Source organism: Magallana gigas, chromosome 1 (assembly GCF_963853765.1).
Source record: "Magallana gigas chromosome 1, xbMagGiga1.1, whole genome shotgun sequence".
NCBI classification, from domain to species: domain Eukaryota; kingdom Metazoa; phylum Mollusca; class Bivalvia; order Ostreida; family Ostreidae; genus Magallana; species Magallana gigas.
In genome coordinates, this window is record NC_088853.1 from 15,003,649 (window position 1) to 15,028,369 (window position 24,721).

The 24,721-nt window shown below is 31.7% G+C and overlaps 2 protein-coding genes and 2 long non-coding RNA genes across 7 annotated transcripts in view; 1 reads left to right on the forward strand and 3 right to left on the reverse strand.

The window, feature by feature from the left end:
* Positions 1–1,930: 1,930 nt before the first annotated feature.
* LOC105324091 (uncharacterized) lies at positions 1,931–6,938 on the reverse strand. Its single transcript, XR_010713836.1, has 4 exons — positions 6,751–6,938; positions 4,744–6,452; positions 2,635–4,549; positions 1,931–2,159 (listed from the first exon to the last, which is right to left on the reverse strand). It is a non-coding gene; the product is annotated as an uncharacterized lncRNA (long non-coding RNA).
* Positions 6,939–8,893: 1,955 nt separating this feature from the next.
* LOC105324089 (uncharacterized) lies at positions 8,894–11,455 on the reverse strand. The gene is made up of 3 exons (XR_010713839.1): positions 11,199–11,455; positions 11,074–11,096; positions 8,894–10,364 (listed from the first exon to the last, which is right to left on the reverse strand). It is a non-coding gene; the product is annotated as an uncharacterized lncRNA (long non-coding RNA).
* Positions 11,456–15,294: 3,839 nt separating this feature from the next.
* On the forward strand, positions 15,295–19,976 carry LOC105324087 (protein draper). 2 transcript variants are annotated; one of them, XM_011423146.4, is made up of 10 exons: positions 15,297–15,478; positions 16,159–16,315; positions 16,905–16,976; positions 17,664–17,729; positions 18,096–18,286; positions 18,597–18,704; positions 18,833–18,943; positions 19,360–19,467; positions 19,616–19,726; positions 19,839–19,976. In XM_011423146.4, exons 1-10 carry the CDS (start codon positions 15,391–15,393, stop codon positions 19,967–19,969), a joined length of 1,143 nt encoding a protein of 380 aa, XP_011421448.3. In that variant the 5' UTR covers positions 15,297–15,390; the 3' UTR covers positions 19,970–19,976. The 2 variants fall into 2 exon arrangements, with proteins under 2 accessions (XP_034320417.2, XP_011421448.3); XM_034464526.2 differs by lacking the exon at positions 16,905–16,976 and having other exon boundaries at positions 15,295–15,478.
* Positions 19,977–20,254: 278 nt separating this feature from the next.
* LOC105324086 (uncharacterized) overlaps positions 20,255–24,721 on the reverse strand; it is a 32,080-nt gene continuing 27,613 nt past the window's right edge. For all 3 annotated transcript variants that reach the window (XM_034464524.2, XM_034464523.2, XM_034464525.2), the window contains 3 exons: positions 22,518–22,689; positions 22,021–22,150; positions 20,255–21,777 (listed from right to left, as the gene is read on the reverse strand). In XM_034464524.2, the coding sequence (XP_034320415.2) occupies positions 21,539–21,777; positions 22,021–22,150; positions 22,518–22,689 (541 nt within the window). In that variant the 3' untranslated portion in view covers positions 20,255–21,538. The remainder of the gene's footprint in view (positions 21,778–22,020; positions 22,151–22,517; positions 22,690–24,721) is intronic.

A 24,721-nucleotide genomic window follows, 5' to 3' on the forward strand; every position in this document is an offset into this window, starting at 1 on the left:
GCTAATTTATGTTAAGTATATTTTAACATTAGATTGATAAAAGATAATTCTTAGATTTGCTAGATAGTTAAACATTTAAAATGCACGTTTCCATTGTCTAATGTTACAATTGTAAATATTTATTCTTCTTGTGGCTTGTGAACAGCATACTTTACTCTAACTCTGCAGCGAAAGGTTTTCTTTAAATAACAGAGATATTCTAAAATGTTAATTACGGAATGAATTTAATTTTGACGTATGTTATACGATTTGACATAACTTGGGACTTTTACGCTTTACACCCGCAAAACGTTTATAAAAAAGCGTAAACTGTCTCAAGTTATATTATATCGTATAACAGACGTCAAAATTAAAATTATTCCTTATAACTTGATACATTCAACAAAACTAACTCTCCGTACAATTTTCATGCTTTCGTTTTAATCCTAAAAGACATTTTAAACTTCCCGCGCATTAGTACATCCTAAGTAACAGGTGACCCAGATTAGAACGAAGCTATGAGTGGCGACCATATTTAAATTTGGTGTTTGGACGCTGGTTTGCGACTTTGCGACATTAACAGGTTACTTCTCCAATTTAAAGGTGCATTTGTTAAAAGTTAAATTAGACTTAAACTCAAAAGAGAGTAGGTTTGAAGATTGCAGGGACAGGTCTATTGGGGCCGTAAATGTAGCACATGCGGCAAGTTCATGTTCGGAGATCGACTCGGGATTGAGAGTGGTGTGTGAAATGACCGAACATGTTGAAAATGGATTGATTGTATTTTGCGGTTTTACAGTAAGTCAACTAGGTGTCGTTCATTTGTTTTGTCTGAGCCGGCGAGCAATTCCAATTGTTACTCCTATAACAGAGGATTCATATTAACAGTCTATGCTTAGATCTATTGTCCCGACATCATTCTTCAACAGTCTATAATATAGCTCGATCAGATGGAAATTCTGTTTGCTCGCAAATGTTTTTTACGAAAAGAGGCATCAACACGCAGAGAGCTTGTTTAGAAAAAAATTATTCAAAAACTGGGTACCTTGGAGAGCAAATAAATAAATTAAAATATTTTTCCTCCAACGTACATTACCAACTTTTTTAACAGTTTTTTTTTTTACACAAGCCCCTGTGATCAGAATATTAAAACTACAGCAAGATACCACCATTAATCTAGGAATCGCACTGAAACGAGAGATATGGGTGCAATTCCCAATTACAATGTGGTGTTTTGGTAAATTATATAAGCGTTTATTTTAACTGTTGTATAAAATTTATTAACATTTTTTTTCAACCCATATCTTTGATATGTTTTATTTCTATAAATACATGTGCATTATTTATTTTATTTTACCTTTACACTGAAAAAGATTCAACAACCCCACCCACCCCCGTTTTGTGCTTCTTTTCCTAGACATGCAATTTTGTCTGTCTTGAAGTTGTTTCAGTTTCATTTATGAGACATTTTTAATTTCTTTTTAGTTTAGAAATATTGGGGAATTTTTTTTTTAAATTAAACAAATTAAATTATTTACATTTAATTTTAAATGCATATAATGCAAATGGAAGGAGATCAAACTTAATCATTTACTATAGAATTATTCACTTTGGTACACACATGCATGCAAGTGTACATGTACATGTAAGGTTAACATAATGTAAAAAAGTAGTTCCGGATAGATGTTGTCAAGGAAGTGTGTCCCCATAACAAGGTATCTTATACAATATAATACATGTCCCTCCATATGCACCAGCCAACCAAATGAGGCGTAATTACCAAAATTAAATTATATTAATTTAAGTCGATGTCTTTTAAACTGTAAATCATCATTGATTATATAACAAAATATAACAAAATATCTTGCTTTCCCAAATTGAAAATTCTATTTAGGTATTCTATTGAAGGCGGAATACCTTGAAAAGGAAAACACATATTCAAAAACAAAACAAATCTTAACTTTTTTATTATTAAAATGAAATTTAGGACAATAACATCGTCATTTTATCGCTGTATACAACCAATATCAAATCTCAAAAATGGGATCATGTGTTTATTCTTTGTAGTCACTTTCTGTCCCCAGATGGAGGCCTTAGCCTGGGAAAACGACGATTCTGTCCAACATCGAACATACCGTCTCTTCTTCCAGCAGGATATATTCTATCTATCCAATTTTCCCCTGAAATGTGTTTATGAATGAAATATAGCTTAAACTGTCTTTCAAGAAGTACGATATCGTACATATGCAACTGGTGTTGCATTAAATGGAAGACAACATCGTAACAATGTCAATAAAGATACACTTTCCAAAAATAATCCGCATTAACACATCGTTTTAAAATTCACACGAATGTAAGTTTAGCAGCAGGCAAATGTTTTTAAAGATATCAAATATTGAACTACATGGCTATAAATAATTCATGTCAAAAATTATGAATTCAGTTTACTGACACTGTTTTCTTAACAGAAGAAGATCAATGGAAAAAAAACGATATCAAGTGTTTCCTTAACAAAATAACGATGGAGCTTAGTGATGTTTTGTTAGTGATGTATACTGAACGCGTTCCATCTATAAAAAAAATTATGAATGTTAAATGAAAAAACATCAATTCATGACACGCCCCTCTGTATTTTCAAAACTACGTGTTTATTACCTTTAGACTGTGTTAACACACTCCCTAAATTTCCTTCCACATAAAGAGGAGTCAGCAACACCCCCAGCATTAACAAAAGTACAACACTGAATCGCCAAGTTATCATGGCTCAAGGCTAGCGTCAGAATGGAGATCAATGCAAAAATAATTGCGAAAAAGCCCGACTCACGTGACAATAATGTTCCCTGTAATCTTACCACGAGTTTTACTTGTCAACAGGAAGACACCATTAGACTATCATTAGCAACACTTTTCCTTTTGATGTAAAGTACAATATATTTTGCAGAATGGATTGTCGCTTAAGTGTTTTTGTATAGTTTATTCTAAAACAAAAAAAACCAGTAAGAGTAAAAAAAAGATCAAGTAGAACTTCTGTTCATTGGCCATTAGCAAGACACTTTGAATTGCACTATAAAGAACTAATTAGTACATGCATGCTTGTATATATATAGTCAATAACAAAATTAAATCTGTCATTTTTTAAGTTTATAACTTAATCCAAATCATACATACATCTTTTTGATATCCCGCTGACACGATAAATGCAAATAAACTTACACAATTTGTGTTGAATTAATATAAATTTCATATACGATGAGACAAGGGAGAGAACCAGTGGCATTATAATAAATGATGCCATACATTTATACTTCCTTTAAATATAAAGTCAATAAAAAATTTAAAACCGTCACTACCAGAGTTTTGGGACATAACATTAACCTGCCTGCCGATGTTCCGATGATGATTGAAAGTAACTCGATTCAACAACATTTTCAACTGAAGAAATCTGCCACCTATGTCGAAAAAAAAAATTAATATTGGCCTGATGGACACAAAATTGGTCGGTCTACAAAAAATAGAGTTTGATACCGGCCATGACAATCGGTGGTGAATTGCCGACTGTCACCCGAATAATCCCATTTTTGCCTCAAATTAAAATTGAATTATAAAGATGATTCATTATCACATTTTCATTCATAAAAACATAACATTTAACGAAGATATTGTATACATATTCACTCAAAATGTAGGCAATATCAAAATAATTGTCCCTCGAGACAGTTACTATTTCCTCGAGCGAAGCCGATAAAAGTTCTAACCATCAATGGAGACAATACTACTTTCATTATATCCAGAAAATAGGTACTTTATCATACCAAAATAAAACTGTACTTCTCTGCAATGCAGATTATTTTGGTGGTTAAAAAATTAGAGTTATGTCACTTTGAATTTAACGTAGCGACTTATATTACCCAAAGGTGTTCCAAGCTAAAAAAAAAACGAGGGAAATCGAATGCGGCCGATGATTGGTTTTGACAATGACTTTTCAGCATAGGTAGATACAAGAAAACCGGTTCACGATTAGAATGGCATGTTTATGTTTCGTATTTTTACATAGAAAATATTCACAGACGTATACATGTAATAAACTATTTTATCTCGTTATTTGGGCCGTTGTCGATCTCCAATATATGCCGTGTTGTACAAATGAATTAATTAAATTAAGCTGACGCACAGAATTCTTTCATGTCTGTGCTGAAGCACCATGTAAAAACAGAATCCAACTATAAATCAGCAGTTAATTGCCATAAAATATAAATAAGATGATGCACTTGTTTAATTTTTGTTTTGAAAAAAAAACCCACACTATTATCTTTGTCAGACAAAAGTTCAAATAACCAAAAGAGTGAAATCTTCTCCACTAAGTTTAAAAGTTCAATGTATGCCACACAGTATTATTCCACCATGGTGTCAGGAAATCCAATATCTTGGATACACTTAAATGGTTAATTGTTTTTCTTCTAATCCCCCCAAAACCATCCTCCTCTCCCTATCTTCGTACAACTTCCATCCCAAAATCTGTTTATGCTTCGTCTATTTCTGGTGAGACTTTTTCGGAGGATATCTTTGAAGACTGAATAAACAGAAAACAAATGTTAAACCTTGTCATTTATAGGTGCATATCATGCAGAAATCACCAGTTAAGTGCCAATACTTAAAAACCTATTAAAACACATTTGTGTTTATGGATTCGTCTTCATTTAAATACTCGTTTCAAAAATAACCCCTTTCCTCTTCTTCGTTCAATTCCTAGATTGTCACTCTTACCTCGGGATTGATATAGGTCATTTTCTAAAACTCCTTCCACTTGGTGAAAATTCACCATTATTCCAACAATGCACACAATAAAAAGAATTTTCCAAATATAATATCCTAGCGTTAGAAAGTGGAAAACAGACGATTGCTACAGCATATGTAACAATTTCTTCTTAAGGAACTTTTGTAACATGGGTTTATATAGCCGAGCAAAATAACACAAAAGCTGAAAAACGTCATCAAGACTGTTTTGTTACTTGTTTTATAAATATCGTTTTTGTACGAATCAGTTCATGTACGAGTTATTAGAAAATTAGAACTCTTCTGTATTAAGAGGTGCACGATTTTTGCATCACTTTTTCCCGCTACAACACGCTAGTCAGACGCTGTTAGCAATGTCGCACTACTTTGGTTCGCCACGGTGTAAGTATTTACAATATTTACTACCTACATCCAGTTTTTATAATCATTCATAATGCCATATCGATGTGTTGTTTATTTACGAGTCACTACATACTGTATCGAGTCATGACGAATTGTTTTACCATAAACGTTTATCCTGTCAATAGATTATCTTCGTAATATAACAGAAATTAGTTTTGTTAACGTGTATCTAATAGTTATAATTCATAATATCGTGTATTTATATTAATACCTTTATCTACGGTCCATCAGTAGCGTCATAAAAAGGTCAACTATATGTATGTTCGCAATATATGCTAGTTTTCTCCATAAAATATATGATCTGCTCAGAACCCTAATACTGTCGTAGGGAAGTTGTGAAAATGTGAAATTTTGTGTCATATATGTTTTGATTATATACTTATTATTGTTTTGTTTTATTGTAGCTTTTTACCAAGTTCACGAATAAATCGTTATTTAGTACGATTGGTTAGCTATCTGCATTCTTGAGGCAGAATAAAGACTCTCCACACGTGTTGTGATCTTTGCAAAAATGTTGAGAGCTTTTGTAGTAGTTTCCATCTTTCTGACTTCAAATAATCATTGTCGTTAATTGGACACCAAATGACGTAAAGATGTTGAATTGTAAAACAACCTCTGGAATCATCTGTGGACCTTGTACTATATCATTGTCCGTTCTTATTGGATCAACTGGCCCAATTTTAGTCAATTTAGTCAAACATGTGAACAAGCGAATTTCAGTGAATAAACATTAAATTTATAAGGAATAAGGAATCATTCTTTGAGTATTATGAGGTGATAATTTCGGTCGGGGTGTGATCAAATCCAATAAAGCCTGAAGGGCTTTATGATAGATTTGATCACACCCCGACCGATATTATCATCTCATAATATTCAAAGAATGATTCCTCATTACTTATATTTATATAATTTTAAGCCATCGTACGATTATATATTTAAATATTGATAAGCAAACTCCGCTGGCGCCTCGATTTGGCGTCATTTGTATTATGGGTTATATAGTACAAAATCGATATGCAGTGTTATCACAGGCAAAGACAATTTTCGTATGATTATGTTCCAAATGTATAAATTAGTAAAATCTTCTCTGTGGAATGAAAGATTTTGTTTCTTTATTGTGGTACATTTCGGCTGTATACGTCGTGGAATTTAGCTGGCAAGGTCAGTGTACTCCTAGCCCTGTCTTCTCCCGGAATTTGGCCTAGGCCTTGGACGCGGGCCCGTGTTTATTATGCCCCCAAATCTTCTACTGACAGAAATCCGTCCGGATTGTGTACCTTTTTTTAATAAATTGATAGATCAAACACTTGTTAAAAGTGTGTTTTTTATTGAGTTTTTATTGGAGGTCTACCGAAAAATTTATTTGTTTTTAAAATAAACGCTAAAAATCTGTGTTACATGAAAACCTCTTAACCACTTTTATTAACGTTCATTTTACATGATTTTCAGATCACTGCTAAACGTATCTATTGTTGGTAATAATTGAAAAAAAAAATCAACCTGATCCTATTATAGCAGAAAATCTTATTATCATTCCTGCCCCTTTCGATAAAAAATTGAATTTGTAACACGTACCTTTGGACTGGGATCGTACATTTTCCACAGTCCCTTCAACTTGGTAGAGATTCACACATATTGCGACTATAATCATAATGAAAAGAACCTTTTTGGTAGCCATGATGCTCAGCTAACGTTAGAAGAAAGAGGAAAATATAAACATATAAACTCTAAAAATTTTATCACGGGACAATTATGTAATAAGCATTTTAGGCAAAACAAAATACTTGTAAACAGGAAAAACGTCAATAGCTTAGTGTAAAATAGACAAGATCTTTGAAGTATTTTAAATGGTTACTGCACCAATATAATCTCTCAATGTCGTTGTCGTTTATTTTTCACAAGAAGGCTGATTATAAAGACAACTCCTTCAATCATTTGTCGATGTTTAAAGTTTCTTATTTTGCTCCTCATTTTGACCACTGTCCAAATTACAACCAAAACTGTCACAAACAACTTTTCTGATAACGGATTATACATTTTTATGAGTATTAAAGGTATTGTTAATTGCAAAATAAATCGGTATCAAATGATATCAAACTCATTAATATATAAATATGTACGATTTTTAAACATATTTATCATTCAAGTTATCAAGTGTGAAAAATAATTAAATATGCATAACGGGATCAAGTTGATGAAAAGATTTCAGCTATTAAAGGTTTTGGCCATCGAGTGTCACCTATATATGCATTAAAATTTTCTTTATCAAAATATGAACCAAAATGAATCATGCACCGCAGATATCTTGAAATTTCGAATTTTCATCCTTCCATATCTCCTCAAAAGAATTTAAGGTGCAAAAAGGCAAGTCTTTTTATCTTGTTAGTCATTTGAATTTGCTTTATTTAATGTTCATCGTTATCTAGCATTTCATATTAAACTAATTATATATTATTTAAAATGTTCATTCTTCTTTTATCATGTATGGGCTATGGACTATCTTTGTATTGAGTCTCACTTTTTTTTGTTGGTGAATGTTGTTGATAAGTGTCCTTATTATTCACATATTCTTAAATAGGTGGGTTTTTTCATAAACATTGATAAGACTCTTCTTCAAACGCGATACCGAACCTTCATTTTACAGTTTGTTGAAGATCTTATTAATTTGCTAATCGTTGTGTTTGAAAAAAAATACTTGTTCCACTGCTGATATGAATGTAGATATTCTATAGCTTCAAAAGTAGTTGGGAAGGTTTATAAATATCGATCCAATATCCCATTACTTGTAATACTAATTACATGTAACTAATGTTATGTTACAGGCAACTAATGCATGTTTTAAATGCCGTGTTTACTTTACGTTATAGGAGGAACTTATTTCAATCCTGCTTTCAAAGTTCTATCAATACTTTAAATGGTAATTTTTATGAACAAAAGACATGTTTTATAGATTGAAAGAATATGTTCAAACGTATTCTACATTTGATCTTTAGAATATTAAGTCTTATTATCACGTGTCCTTCTCTGTTGAAGAAACACAGTACATTTGTATTTTAAAATGTCTTACTTGAAAAAATATTATGATAAAATAAAATATAAATTCCATTTTTAGGGTAAGTATTATTAGAGAATTATTTTAATGTATTATAAATATAACAATATATTTCAACTGTTTTATGTTTTATATCTATCTCTAAAAAAGTATTTCAAAGAGCGACATGTTATCGATACTTTTGTTAAAAAGATTATGAAGTTAATGAAACTGTTTCAAGTACACCAAAAGATATGCAGTGTGTCTTTATGACAATATTGTAATATACCTTACTACATATTCTGCAGAATACTTATATCTTTTAAATGTCTACATTATAACAAGCCAAGCAAACCAAACCGCTTATGATTGATCATTTATACTTCAAAATAAGAAGAACACCAACTAGAATTTAAAAATTGTATATAAACAAACGGTTCATGTTATTTCACTGTATCTGTATACATGAACATCTTTTTTAATGATTATAAAGAAAACATTCCACCTGGTTTAAGGTAAAACTAAATAATTACATTGAAGACACAAACTAAGAATGGACTTATCTTAATATGCATGCATGAATTAACATAAAATATTAAAAGTATATGTTTTTTTTAATGTAATAAATCTAATCTTTAATTTTATGATATTTTTGTTATCATTTTTTTTTGGGGGGGGGAGGGGGGGTTCTTTTTCAAAATACCCATGGATGCTTTTCGTCTGGTACAGAATCACTTAATCCTGAATCATATTTTACACCAGAAGTTGTTGCTAAACTATGATGATCATACGTTGGCAACATTGTATCTTTAAAACGACCAGACTTATGTTGTTTTCCAATCCCATCGCCATGTTCTTTATACATTTTCTTTCGAAGCAATTGGGACTTTCGATAATGATTAATATTCGGGTTATATACTCTTTTCTTTCCCTGAATATACCAGGTTCTATGACTATATCTGGTAGACGTTTTGCCGGAGTGTTGCAAACCAGTATAAGCCTTCTCATTCAATGATACAGATTGTGCTCTACGATATGGAGAATGGTTTGGACTATATCTATGAGGATTTTCATAATAACGTCGACGCTGTTGAATACTATGCTTCCTGTGTCTGAACTTGGTATATCGCCGTTGGAATCGTTTTATCCAGTCTATGTGTTTCGCTATTCTCTGTGTCTTTCTATGCTGTTTAAGTTCATTTTCCCACCGTTTATCTATTCTACGACGAATTGATATGATTCCCCGTTTTCCAAAACCACGTAACCAGCCAGAAACATGTCGAGTCGTGGCAGAATGCGACAATCTTTGCCTTGCTTTATAAATTGGAGTTGCTTCCATTTTTCTTTGCCTGCTTTGCTTGTGCCAGTTTCTTTTGTAATGTCTGTGGACGTTTTTGAATTGTTTGCGCCTTCTATGACTAATTTTTCGGAATCTGTATTTTCTTCTGTGATAACGGAAACTATGCCGAATCCAAACTTTGTGGTATATCTTACTAGATATTTTTCTATTCCTACGCCCATTGTAATTTCGGAATCTGAATTTACTTCTACGTTTCCAAAATATCTTATTTATTCCTTTTTTGTAGTATTTTCTTCTCAATCTGCTGTTCTTATATGTTTTGATATTTTGAAATGCATATACTTTTCTTCGATGCCAAGTTCTCTTTCTTATCCACAATTTGTGGGATTTGCCTCTAAATCTCCTGTGTCTTCGTCTACTGTAATGTCTGGTCCGGTATTTACGTCTACGATTCACTTTGCGGGAGTATTTTCTATATCTCTTTCTGTATCTTTGTGAACTGTGAAATCGCCTTCTGTACTTACTTCTACGATTTTTACGATAGAGGTTTATTTTTCTGTTCCGTTTTCGATGGTTTCGTCTTCGACGTCTTCTAAATATACGTCGATGTTTGACAAATTCTTGATGATGCCCTGTTTCTTTTCGTCTTATCTGTTTTTTCTTATGTATAAATGATTGCTTGTCATTGATCGTGTGTTTTCCACTCCAGACATCTAAATGTTTAACTTCTTTTAGAGACTTTATTGGTGAAGTAAAAATTCCCCTTGACTTATCCAACGCCTTAGTGTATTCTTTACTCTCCGCATGCTTCTCAGTATTGCTTACCGTTGGTTCATTTTTTGTTGATACAAAATTATTCTAAATAAAAAGATATCTTATCAAAACGCTAAGAACATACTGGAATAAGAAAGAAGTAACGGTGTAATAAACAATCTGGTTAAAAATACGCTTAAAAAGGTATCGCTTAAATGTGTTATAATTCTAATCTGATTACTGACTATTCAAGAAGATCTAGATGCAAGTCTTCAAACTTATGTAACCATTTTGAATTCAGTGAAAATTATGCACATATTATAAATTACAAGGATACTCTTAATATTTTTCTGGGTTTTTTTTACCAATACATGTACAGTGACATAGCGATAAATGAATTTATACGGAGTATATATTAAAATGTTGTTTTAAAAAATAACTCATCTCCAAATAAATGTTTCAATTAACAGTTTTTCGTTCATTATTTCAAAAATTACAATAACTGTTTTAACAGTAAGAGAGTTTAAAATTCTATAAACTGAAAATTATTAATGACAAAGCGATAAATTAATTCCATGTGGAGTATTTATTATAATTTTGTTTCAAAAAAATAACTCATCTCTAAAAAAAGTTTCAATTAATACTTTAACATTCATGATTTCAAAATTACAATAATTATTTTAAGATTATTAGATTTTATTCTAAGAGTGTTTAAAATTCTTTGAACTCATAATTATTAAATTGTAGAACTGGCATTATGATTCCTATTATTGCATGTACTTCTTGAAAGATAGTTTAATTTTTTGATACTTACGTGCAGTTTAGAGATATCCTCATCTGTAAAGACAAATATTAAAAGTAGTCATCTTATTTTCCTCGTAGTTTGAACGTCAATTATGTTTAATTTCATTTTAAATCATATATAATAAATTAAAATACCTTCATTCTTCTTTTTTCCTTCACATGTACCTGCACATAATATCAAAATACAGACAGGAATAGTAATTGATAGGTGACCACTAACCATAGTCACCCTATATCATAGAAATGAAGCAGCTATAGTGAAAGAACAAAACTTCAGTACAATATACAGATAACAATGCCTATTGGTATAGACTGAAAAAGACGTTTCCGCTGTGTAAGACAAAAAACAAAAACAAATGCATTTAAACTCCAGCAACCTCGGATAAAAATATTACGCTTGTATTGTTATTACTGATCGGGAGAGTTGGCTACAGGTATGAATATTTATAAGTATAATGTAAAGTTATGTTAATTCACTGTTCATTACTCTATGATTTACTTTATGGAACATGTGCAGGAAAAATCGATACAGCTACTGACATATTAAGGAATAGTTTGCTTTTAAACAATGATGCTCATACTTTTAATGTGATTAAGAAAGTTCATTGCGTTTCTATTCAGTATAAATTTAGCAAGAAAAAAATTTGAGTCAACAGAAGAACGAAATCGTTTAACATGCTTTAGACCAACTTTGATATTTGAGAGACAGGACATTTCAAAGTGAACGCCCTGTTACATAGCAAATTTTGATGTATTACAACTTTTTTTAGTTTACACGTTTTAAATACTTGTTAAAGTAAAGAGTCTTAGTGATCTACAAATATCGATTTTTACACGATTTCCCCAAACGTCAATTATAGCATTGAATGATTTATTTTTGACGTCTTCGTGTCAATAACTGCCGTCAGGTGAGCAGACAAATTGAATAACGCGTGAAAGCGCGTTATGATATTTTGTCTGCTCAACTGACAGCAGTTATTGACACGACGACATCAAAAATAAATTATTTTATGCTTATATTAATATCCCTTACTGATGAAATCAATATAAAAATCGATGTAAATTGCAGATCACAGAGGGAGTAAATTAGTAACAGCTAGAACACCTGTTTAATAAAAACCTGTTTAAACTAGATCGAGATCGACGCGCATGAAAATATAATCTATGAAAAATAACTCTTGAAATTTTGCTTTTAACTATAAAGTCATCTTTTTTGTTGAATAAATGTCAAACATGATGTTTTGACATAATTCATGAAATATATTCTTTTAACTGATAACATAGAAATCACTGTCTGAGAACTACTTCTGTAAATAACATGTAAATTAATTCATACGCAGCGATTAGGTGTTGATTTAAAGGCATTTTAAGATCACATATTTTAATGGGAAAACACAGTAAAACATAAATATAATTTATTAGTATTTCATATAAAAGGATGAGTTTTTTAATAATAACGATGTTAAAAATGAATAAATGTAATTAAAAAGGTAAATAAATTTTCTCATTTTGCCAACAAACAAATAGCCAAGAATGCGAAGTAGTTTTTCATTACGCTTACACAGAAATCCCAATGGAAGCGTATGGTAATGTAAATATTGCAGTGGGATAACGATTTTTGGATAGACGCCTCTTATTAAAACCTGATTACTTCAAAAACTAATATTTTTGTATATTTATAAAAAAAAAAAACATTGTTTATGTATATTTCTTACTTCAGACATCAAATAACGTTCTTAATGTATCAATCCCCCTAATATTACTTTAAGACAGCAATTGCAATCACGACGTGACACTCAAATCAATGTCCAAAGCATGATCTTGATTTGTTTTTATGTGTAAACCAAAAATCTTTAAACGACTTGTAAACTAATGTATGAAGACTTACATGATATCCTGCATGAGACCTCCCGTATGATAACATTTTAAATGTATCATCTTATTTCCCTTTTCAAAATGAAAAACAAAAAACATCTTTTTTGAGTCACCGGTTATTTTAAATAACGATCACTTTGTTGAAAATACTTAATATAGGGAAATGCATTATGACGGATTTTAAAATAACGGGTAGCTAATCAAGTTAATTTATGAGGGTTTTTCCGGAAATTATGGAGACAAATACTCTTACTCCCTTGTGAAAAAAAGATAAATCATTGGAATTTCACCAGAAAATAAACAAGGATGTCTTTTATTAACGTAAGCATTTTGAAGTTGATGACATCATTTGTTCATTCCTGGTAAACTAACAAATTTTCCTACATCCAATGACCCAACGCAACCACAAACTCATCGCAACGTCATTTTAACGTTTTCCTTGGTGTTATGTTATAAACACCTTACGAACGAACGAAAAACATGAACTATTCTTCATTTTTCATCTTTCCTTTTTATTTTGAAATGGCAACAGTTAAATATCTTTTGCATTCTTGTTTTTTGTGTTAAAAAAAGCAAGTTATTTCTTCCCAAAAGTCAACTTACTGTGAGGCTTTTCTTACAATTATTCTGTATATATCTTAGAACTGTTGAAATCAGTTTGTGTGAAAAAGTACTTCATATTTCGTCCAATGCTTTTGATTCTATGTTAACAATTAGAGAAAAACACGATTAACTGAAGATTTTGATCCTCTTCCATCGAATAATATTTATTTAAACAATTTCATGGCCATAAAAAGTTTTCTTCCAAGTTTCACACCAATATTATGTATATTCACTGCGCTGCCTTTACGTTAAAATCCAATAAACCGCCTCAGTCAGACTTCAATTGCTGGGTAAACATTTTAAGCACTCTCTTCGTATTTCACATCGAACACTAGTAAAACTTGTTCAAAAGTCGGTCACAATAAAGGGCAAAATGAACAAACATAATTTCATTTATTTTATCAAGAATTTTAGATCTAACAACAATTATAATGAAGATGTTTTCCTTTTAAAACTCTTGTGCCTGCGCCGGGTATTCCGACCACAGACTTGTACTTGTACGCTTATAAACAAACTATTAATTATTTTGTAGTATTACTTTTCTCATTTTTTTATTATTTTCTTTTCAATGTTCATGCCAATTTTCATAGAAATCCGCCGCTTAGAAAGAGAGATATTTGTATTGTCTCAATAATTCCGAACAAACCTCGTACAGTAGTATGTTTCAAAGATAGCAGGACCAGGATAGTTTCATATACTTTGGTAACCCTCTACATTGCTGTCTTAAAAGGGTTGATTTAAGGTCAAAGATGAATGTATTTGTATCTTATGTTAAGGCAATAATGTAAATAAAAGACAGTTAACTTGTTTACACCCACTAAGCAGTTTATATTTTACCTTTAGGAGTTATTTAATTTATTTGTTGTTTGACATGGTACTTGCAAACTCCGAGATTCATATTACATACATTTTTAAAAGACAACTTACCATGATGTACATGTAATTCAGCTTTTAAAATCTGAAAAAAGATGATTAATACTTTTTGGTTTTGTCATATACATTACTACCTATTGAGCACTGCCTTGCGTTTGGGCTATTTTGATACAAACCATACTTTTCAAAGCTTTCTATTCTTGAAATTTGATGATAATATCTTCCTCTAGATTAACGATATGTGTTTCACAATGAACTCTATCAACATCTGATGTGCTTTAACTTTAATGTTGGTCACCATTTTTAGACTTTTAATTTCATATACATGAAGAATTCTATAATTTTTCTTGAAAAAAAAAATTTGTAATGAAAAAAAATTTATTTTCACGTTGCCAAATAATATCTAATAGCTACACAAACAATATTTTAAAATTTTATGCATATCTGATTATCTATTTTTGGACCATCCCGACTCCTTTAATGAAATAAATGAAGGATGCATCGAGGTTAATATATATATATATATATATATATATATATATATATATATATATATATATATATATATATATATATATCCAAATAATTGCTGAATACCTGAGATTATTTTAGCTATTCATTCAACTCATTGTCTTTATGAACCAATTAAAATATAGTAAGCGACTTTCTTTTACAGACTTATGGTATTTCTTTTCATCCTTCTTCAACATTGTTTGCATACAGTATATTTGGTGAACGACCCCAAATAACCCTGTTTACGCCTATAATAACATTTACTGACTTAATACGGATTATATAGATGAAACATATGGTATATAAGTACAAAATAGGATTGTAGTACCTAACGAAGCGATTGTTTACAATCAGAGAATAAATGTTTCCAGGCGTTCTATTCTCTAGAGGGATTTTATGGAAAAAATAAATAAGGATATATTAGCTGAATAAGTTGGTCTCTGTTTACAACCAGTTTCCAGTTATGGAGACCAGAACTATACTTAGGCTAGTCACCATAGCAATATTTTTCTGTATCTGCATCTTAGTACTTTATCCAACAAGCGCAGAAGGTAAAACTGATTTTGCAAATTTGATCATTTCTTGCATCTTGATCATTTTAGGCAAATTTTACCAAATTTATGGATAGAATATTGATTAAAAAGGAATTAAATGGCTAAAAAATATTAAGGAGAAAAAAATTGTTTTTATTTCTTGCATCGAGATCCAGATTTTGAAAATGATTATGCACGTTAATCCTTTAAAACTGAAAAACAAATGTGCAAAAACGTGTTCTTAGATGATGATAGAGAAGGAACTGTTTTAACAAAATATGTTACAAATATTCGTGTAATTGCAGGAAATGTTATGGCATATATATAGATATGCAAATTAGGGAGTATTGAACCATGTTTTAGCAAAACGTATTCAAAATCTCAGCATAGAATTTGTTAAAAAAAATTCATGTCTCAGAATGCAATTTTTTGCTTCAGGTTTTTTCGTTTAATCTGGTTTCGTGTATCTATTATTTTTATTTAATTGCGATACTGAAACCCCTCCACAATAGTATTTTTTTTTATAAAACCTGTGTTTTTCGAAGTACCCGTATTTAAATTTTTTGAAAATATGTTCAAATGTACCAGTATTTGAATTTCATTTGTATTTATATCCATGTTTATGATTTTTCGACAATATTAACGCGATCTTTAAATAGTCCTAAGAACGTCATGTTTTGGAGTGTTTTTTTATTTAGGAACATACCTTGTCAGAAGAAGATCATATGTACTCAAAGGATATAATGGCCACAGAAATCGCCTTATCATCAAACGAAAATTCAGGCACCGGATAAAACGAAAATTTAGGATCCGGATAAAACGAAAATTTAGGATCCGGATAAAACGAAAATTTAGGTAAGGAAGACGTTGCAAGAGGTAAAAACTGACACATGTAAAGGACTGCGAAATATGTTTGTACATTATTTACCTTAAGTCACCTCTAGCCACCTTTCCAGAATTTTGGTTATCATTTAGTTAATTAAATTGCACAGGCTTCTCTTGTATATATACCTAACGCACCCGTAATATATCATTATACATGTAACCTCTTGTGTTGCCCATTTATTTTATTAAAAAAAATAATTATGCTATTATATCAACGTTTTAAACTATACATTTCACTCAAATTTATCGACATTTTGCTTTATAGAAAAAAATTCTTAGAAACAATTAAGTTACATGTACCGCGTTGTGTACGAAAAACGATATTGTTGAAATGTTAATACACTATGGTCAACCCATCTTAACCACAGCAAATGCATAGATGATTAAAAAGCCCAGTAAATGATAAAAGTGGACATTTTATTGATTTAGACTTTTGGTTGTACATCAGTAATAACATTCTGAATAAAAATAGGATTGATAAGTAAACATAAAATAAACATGTTCTATATTCTGCTACATACAAGCTTTTTAGCTGATCAAAATTATTGGGGGTTTTTAGGTCTAGTTCGTCTGGGAGCAATAGAGTGAGAAGGCATTACAAAGGCCGCGTTTGGAGAAAATACCAAAGGAGGTTAGAATTTAAAAAGTTTAAATGTTTTATCTAACATTATGTTGTATTCATACAAAAACAAATATTCGTACACGCTGGTCAAACGTTCTGTACCGTAACAAAGTTTTAAACAGTTAATCCTAGTGAAAGAGAAAAAGAAACACTTTATAAAAATTGACATCAAGTTGTAAACAGGAATCGATTGATTAAATCGGGCATAAGTTAGGATAACTAATTAAGGAAATATAAGGAGAAATAAAGTCATAAAGTTTGTTATATTTATTTGATAATTTTGCACAATATTATAATATTGTACAATATTTCCTCACCTATTACAAGCGCCCTGGGTTTGTATGGATACACTACAAACGACCCCGCTGGTAAAAAAAAATAATGAGATTAGAACCTATAAATGTTAATGAATTATTGAATTATGTCAAAATAATATCAAATGTACGTTTTAAGCTAGTCAAAACTATACGCTTCAGCTAATATTAATCAGTTGATTGTAAAATGATATTAAAGAACATTTTATTGATATGGTGATTAAGAAATAAAAAAGAACCGTTTGAATAGCGAAAACGTTTGTTTAAAGACGAAAATAAGGAAATATTTAAATATTAAATCCGTTTTAGTTTTCTTCTGTTTGTTCTCGTGACTTCGCAATATATATTTTAATGCAAAATGTATGTAATTTTGTATGTCTAGGAACAAAAGAGTGAGATTTGGGAGAAGACGTTACAAACGTCCCGTCGGGAGGAAATACCAGGGAAGGTTAGTCATTTCATGAAAGCCACTTATCAATTAGAATGTTGATTTTGGTAATTTTAATGATTTATTTAGCTGGTCTGTTTTATTCAGTTTCAACAACATATTTGAATGGCCAAAGTTTTTCATATCGTCATGTTTCTTTTTTTTTTTAAATCACAATTCAATGCTTTAGCTATGGCATATTACTAGTAGATTCTGAAGCGTAGCCTTAAATCATTTATAATTTTTAAAATTCATTTTTTTTAAAAATCCTTATTCAATGATTTAGCTATCCTAATGGTATATCACTAAATAGATTCTGAAGCGTAGCCTCAAATCATTGACAGTTTCTAGAATTCATTTTTTTTTTCAAATGTTTACTTTTTTCAGACATATTATAGTGCACAATCGTCCTTCGACCACCATACACGTCCACTACTACATCCGGCCGTCGTATTTACCGCCTTACCTCCCACGTGGCTGCGGTGGTCGATGTGGCCGAAACGCTTTCTGCTGGAGAGGTCACACGTGCGTTTGTAGACACGGTTATAAAGGGAATCCATTGAAAAGATGTTACCCAGGTACTTTTCATTAACAGTTATACGTCACACATTAAATTTGTTAATCAGATTTGATTTGTAAGATGGTCTTTCAACACTTTAAGTACTCATCTTGCTTTGAACCGAATAAAGTGTATCATAAAGCATTTTTTAAGTTTGGCAACAGTACGTTAATAAAGTTTTTTGAAAAATAATTCTTTTTTTTCAAAATGTGCAGTCATCAGTTGTCTTTGGTTAAAAAAAACTTCGCCACGAAAAGAATCCGTTGAAAAAAGTATTCCTGATAAAGATATTTAGAGTTTATTAATATTTTATTTTTCCTTGCTACAAGGGGGAGGTCCATGTGGCAACAGATGTGGTAAAAATGCCGTCTGCAGTGCTGGGAAATGCACGTGTAAGAAAGGATACTGTGGAAATCCGTTGGTAGCTTGTTTCCGAGGTAAACTGTAACAGTTGTAAACTACTGGTTTTTCAGTTGTTATCCGTGTTCTGTTGAATTAACGAATGTTTGCTATGTATACTCTATTTATATATTGAATACAATAACTTTATTTTTCATTTTTACAGAATATAAATGCAAGAAAGGCTGCGGTGCCAATGCTGTATGCGATAAGCGCACAGGAAAATGTCAATGTAAACCCAAGTTTATTGGAAACCCACATGTACGCTGCATCTCGCGTAAGTATAATTAATCCAAAAGAGAGGCAATTACATGTCGTACAAACGTTTTAAAATTATTACGTGTAATAGAGTCACATGAACTTGTGTAGTTGTAGGCATGCGCAGTGACCTCTCGTCGTAATGATTCTCATGTGTTAGTTGATATATAACTGTTTAGAAATAACAGAACTGTGTAAATGTATAATATTACGTAGTGGTCACGTGACATTCTGAAATTGATGTTAATATGTAAATCTGATTTGCTATATAATTAACAATATGAAGTTTTTTTCCACATATTTGTACAATGTTAACAATTTTGACATTGGTGGTTCACTAAATAGAACAGACGTTGGTTTACGTAACTGTATTGCTCTCTATGACGTTGATGGTTTATGTGTGTGCTTGTCTCTAATATTCATTTTTTTTATCAGTGTACGGGTGTACTGGGGGTTGTGGCCCTAATGCCGTGTGTAAGAATGGTAAATTCTGCGCCTGTAAGCCAGGCTATGGTCCTAACCCTGTCATTGGGTGCAAACCAGGTACTAACTGTTATGCGTATAATTTCTATTTTCAAGCAGATTCAGGAAAATGTTAGCAAAGTTTATAGAAATTGGATCTACATATTTTGGCGATTTTTGAAATCAACCAATCAATATTGCATTCTTGGACTGTTGAATTTTTTAAAAGTGCCCGGATGTGTCAGGAAATGTGGACTCCATGCATATTGTGACGCACCGAACCGGAAGTGCGTGTGCAGACCTGGATACGTGGGAAATGCCTATGTCCGATGTCGACACAGTGAGTAATGTTACATTCGAGCTGCCTTAATAACATTTTTCCACGATTGCGACATTTTTAAATGGTTTTTAAAGAGGTTATTATGCAGAGGGTAATTTTTTTCAACTTTCAGTTTACTCAATTCCTTGCGGAGGGAAGTGTGGTGAAAACGCCTTCTGTAGAAAAGGCGTGTGTGTCTGTAAACCTAGTTGTCATGGCAACCCATACACAAATTGTGTGAAAGATGCGAAAATAAAAGGTTAATCACGAATCAGAAGAAATACTGTGGTCTGTAAAGATATTAGAGCAAAAATAGTTGTAGCAAAGTTTATTAAGACTGAAAATAGTTTCCTGTTTTTATAAACATATTTATTTATTGTTTTTCTTTCGAATTGATAACCTATCTTGAGATGATGTATCTCTACATCATACTGTTGTCTTGAATACGTTAGTTTTAATAACAGTGTAAACCGAATGTTAAGCCAGTAATATAAATATTGCAATTGAAAAAGCATTCATTCTGTTTCAAAATGTATTTAAATAACAATGTCATGTAACATAGTTTTATTTCGCATTCATGGTTTTATTATAAACATAAAGACATCAATATACAAACTCCACTTCAATATACAAATTTCACTATACATTTTATATCAACAGCGACATAAACAAGTTTAAACATATAAACACAAACGTCAATTCCTCAAACATTGTTCTTGAGAACGTACAGCAATAAAAAGACTATTCTGGTGGCGTTTGAGATTAATGTTCCCATAATTAAGCTGATTAGGTGGGTTTTGCAAATAACAAAACAAAAATCTCAAAATTTAAATTCATGAAGAAAAAATAACAAATGCTATCTTTTAAAGATTATTTGTTTGTCCTCTCATATGTCTGAAAAATTAATTTCGTTCTCAGTTTGGGGGAAATATCTAAGGTTGTTCTCAGAATATCTATCAAAATACTTTTATCTTAGTCGTCTACTGTGGTTTCATTAATATTCAAGGGTATCAATTTTCGTGGATAAAGTGAAAATCACAGTTTCAAGGATAGGTAAATTCGATGACAATGACCCTTTCAATACAAAATGTTAATAGAAATTGCGTTTCAATGTACATTTTATTTCATGGATCAACTTAACAACGAAATCCACGAAAACTGTTATTCAACGAATCTTGATGAAACCACAGTATTAGAGAACAAAACATTTATAGAGGAAGAGGAAGACATGTCGTATAGAATCATGGTACGTTGAACACAATGCATTATTTTTATTTAAAAATGAGTTGACTACATATACATGTTAATATTTTATACTTAGACATAAATAACAATGATGGAATTCTAGAAGAACATGAATATTACATGGTATGGTTGGAGACATGCGTCCAATGGATTTTTTTACTTTTGTTTCCCTTTTAGAGGAAAATGTCTGCCCTTGAAAACTCCAAAAGGAAAGTGTTTGTGGTTATTAATAAGCTTAATGTTGAAAACACATTCTTTTAAATATTAACCACTCCTGTCGAACTCGTCATCCATTGATTCTGACCCTGGAATCAATTGTATTTGGAATGTCAATAAACTGCGAATCTTTGATTTCGTAACAGACGTCCATTTCACCATTACAAAGATACACAATTGCAATTAAGACTGAATACCCGGTAATCACTAACCACAACACTGCACTTTTTTCCATAAATATTTCTGCGGAAGACAAACGTGATAATCCGCGCGTTCATGCAACCGCTTTGAATAGAACACTTGCATAGTATTGCATAGTATTGCAATGTTAATCTCACTTGGAAAGTCTTAAAACAACGTGGATACGTCGTATCACCTTTTCACAAGGTAAACAATGCAAAATGTCGATAAAACCGACAAGTACGAAACTACCGTGCTGAACTCCGTGCTAGCTGCATTCACTCCTCGAGTGCTCATAGAGTCAGATGACGTAGTAGTCTCTTCTTCCACTTTGAATAAAATTCTATCAATAATGTGAATCATCCCGTTATTTGCCAAGATGTTGGATTGGATGATTCTTGATTGTACGCCGTTCCATTCAAGCACAATATCTATAAAAGTAAAAGAAACATATATTGAAATTCCGAGTTGACAAAATATTTAAAAATCAATAAATACTGTGTAGGACTATTTTTCATAGTGTGTGTGATCAGGCTATGCCAACACCAACATTTTAAATCACTGCTCAAAGTTCTAACTTTAAGATCTTAGTGCATAAGTTTGAATAATTTATTGAATAAAAACAAAACACTTGAGGCTGTGTACAGACCTCAGAAAAGTTGATATTTTTTTACCTTCTGTGTCGTCATCCTCAAATATGACGTTGACACTTAGAACACATTCGGTAGAATTTTGATCGCCACAGATAGCTCGAATTTTCTCGATACTTAGAGATGTTCCATTGACGGTGTGTCGCTCTAACAGCTAGAGAAAAAAGAACATCATTAGATATTTTTCAAAGCATTATCAGTTGTTAATGGAAAAAGGCAAGAATCTTTGGATGACACAATATCATGAAATTATTTTTTTAATAGCTCTTTTTCAACTCCAACTTAGATACGTCAAATATATTTAAGAATGTCCTTATCAAAGCCAATGCCTGTATATATTTTGCAATGTATATTTAAATGTATATGTAATTTGATTATGGTTTTCCTTCTAAATTGTATCCGAAAACAATAACTTTTCCGGGTTTTTTTTCTTTTTTGCATTGTATCCCTAGAACATTACAAATGAAACATTAAACTTTCGAATAAACGCCTTATAATAAAATCAAAGTGGTTAAAAATACCTCGTATTTCTCTGTTGAGTTGACAAGGTTGTGTAGATAGAGTATCTCTGGCTGAGACAGATAAAGGAAGGCCTCACTGGCCGGCATGAACACAGTGAACTCGTTGTTAATGTCCCGGAAGTCCTCCTCCACTCCCGGCGGGAAAATACCCATGATATTTTGTAAGGAGGCCCTGGAAACGCAAACTCATTTGTCAAACACTTACTCATTTAACAAGACTATATCATTGACTTTATCTAAATTTATTTATATCGATAAAATTGAAATAACCTGCTTAAGCCTAAATATTTATTTTTGGGTATGATTATCATTATAACATAACTTTCGTTCCTTAGCAAGCATCCAGCTCATTCAGATTAAATAATTAAAAACATAAAGCAATTCTTTTATATGAACAATGAATATTTCTTCTTTTTTTTAAAAATATTTTCATATACACATCTGTTGGGGTTTTTTTTAGCTCACCTGAGCTGAAAGCTCAAGTGAGCTATTCTGATCACATTTTGTCCGTCGTCCGTCTGTCCGTCTGTCCGTCTGTCTGTCTGTCCGTCTGTAAACTTTTTACATTTTGAACTTCTTCTCTAAAACTGCTTATCCAATTTCAACCAAATTTGGCACAAAGCATCCTTATGGGAGGGCAAATATAAATTGCAAAAATAAAAGTCCGATCTGTATTCAAAGCGGAGAAAACCTTGAAACTGTAGAAAAAGGGGGGTGCATTTTTAAGAATCTTCTTCTCAAGAACTACCGAGGCAAATTCAACGTAGTTTAGCATAAATTATCCTTATGGGAAGGAAAATATAAATTGCAAAAATTAAGGGGTAATTTTGTTTCAAATCTAAGTTATTACGAAAATAATAATAAAGGAAAGGCGTGTTTCAATCAGTTTAATAGCATCGGGCTCGGCATCCGATAAAATGGGTAGGCAAGACTTGGCCTGGGCAAAACAAAAGATTGGCAGTTATTAATCTGCCAATCTCATTAAAATTTCAGGATATTTGATAGACTAGTATATTTGTATTCGCTGTAGATATTGCTGCAAAATAATGCGTATTTGGAATTGACGATTGCCGATCTGCCCCGGCATTTATTTTGCCACGGCCCGGGTTTGCATACCCATTTTACCAAGACTCGTATTCCATACCTCTAAAACGAGGTTCTTTGTTTAAAGCAGCCATGACATTATACGAAAAAAGGGTCGATCTGACTATGATGAATTTGCTTGTTGTGCAACAGTTCGCGTATGAAGGGAAATTTTGAAACATGAAAAATATATTGGTGCCGATTTTGTGAAGTAAATTGAGGCTAAATATTTCAATGCGTTGACAGTTTTCACACATGACGTTGGTGTTAGCTTGTTCTGATTTTCGTTTCGTTTTCATTATTTATGCTTTGTAACCTGGAAACTATCGTCTGTATTTCGTGATTTTTACGTATCAAATCAAACAGAGACTTCGGTAAATCAAACAGTTACGTTAACTGTTTACCTGCGCAAATTAAGCAAAATCTGATGTAGGGGTACTGAAACACAATTCATTCTATCGGTAATTCGGCATTATCTTTTGCGTAATGGTAGATTAATGCAATAGGTTTTGTTGAGATGCTCGACATTTTCTCTAGTTTATTCAGTTTAAATAGAGTTTGATATCGCTTACGGAAATATGTAGGTATATACATGTATATATATAATTCATTATACATGTAGTGCATGTTTCTTGTGTTTAATTGTTTACAATTTCTATTTACTAACCATATTTGAGTGTTAAGCTTCGAATTATAAGCAAGATACAGAGATTAGCTCACAATTCTATGTTTGTACACAGATCTTAAAAGCTAAAGATTAAAAAAGTAACAAAAAATTGTCAATATTTATTACGAAAATTTTCAAAATCTGTTCTTCCAGAAACCAACTTATTAAATTGTAAACTTAACCTTTTTAGCTCACCTGAGGATGGGGCCACAATGGGGGGGGGGGGTCGAAGTTTAACAAGTGAATATATAGATTAAATCTTTAGAAATCTTCTTCTCAGAAACTAATCGGCCAGGAAAGCTGAAACTTGTGTGGAAGCATCCTTAGGTAGTGAAGATTCAAATTTGTGAAAATCATGACCCCCAGGGGTAGGGTGGGGCCACAATGGGGGATCGACGTTTTACATAGGAATCCACAGTAAATCTTTAAAATTCTTCTTCTCAGAAACTATTCA

What these genes read in the sequence shown, in the direction of transcription:
- LOC105324087 (XM_011423146.4), top strand. Translation starts at nt 15,391, where the DNA reads ATGGAGACCAGAACTATACTTAGGCTAGTCACCATAGCAATATTTTTC. An exon ending in CGGATAAAACGAAAATTTAG is followed by an intron (nt 16,316 to 16,904) that starts GTAAGGAAGACG and finishes GGGGGTTTTTAG; the next exon opens with GTCTAGTTCGTCTGGGAGCA. An exon ending in ACATGTACGCTGCATCTCGC is followed by an intron (nt 18,944 to 19,359) that starts GTAAGTATAATT and finishes TTTTTTTATCAG; the next exon opens with TGTACGGGTGTACTGGGGGT.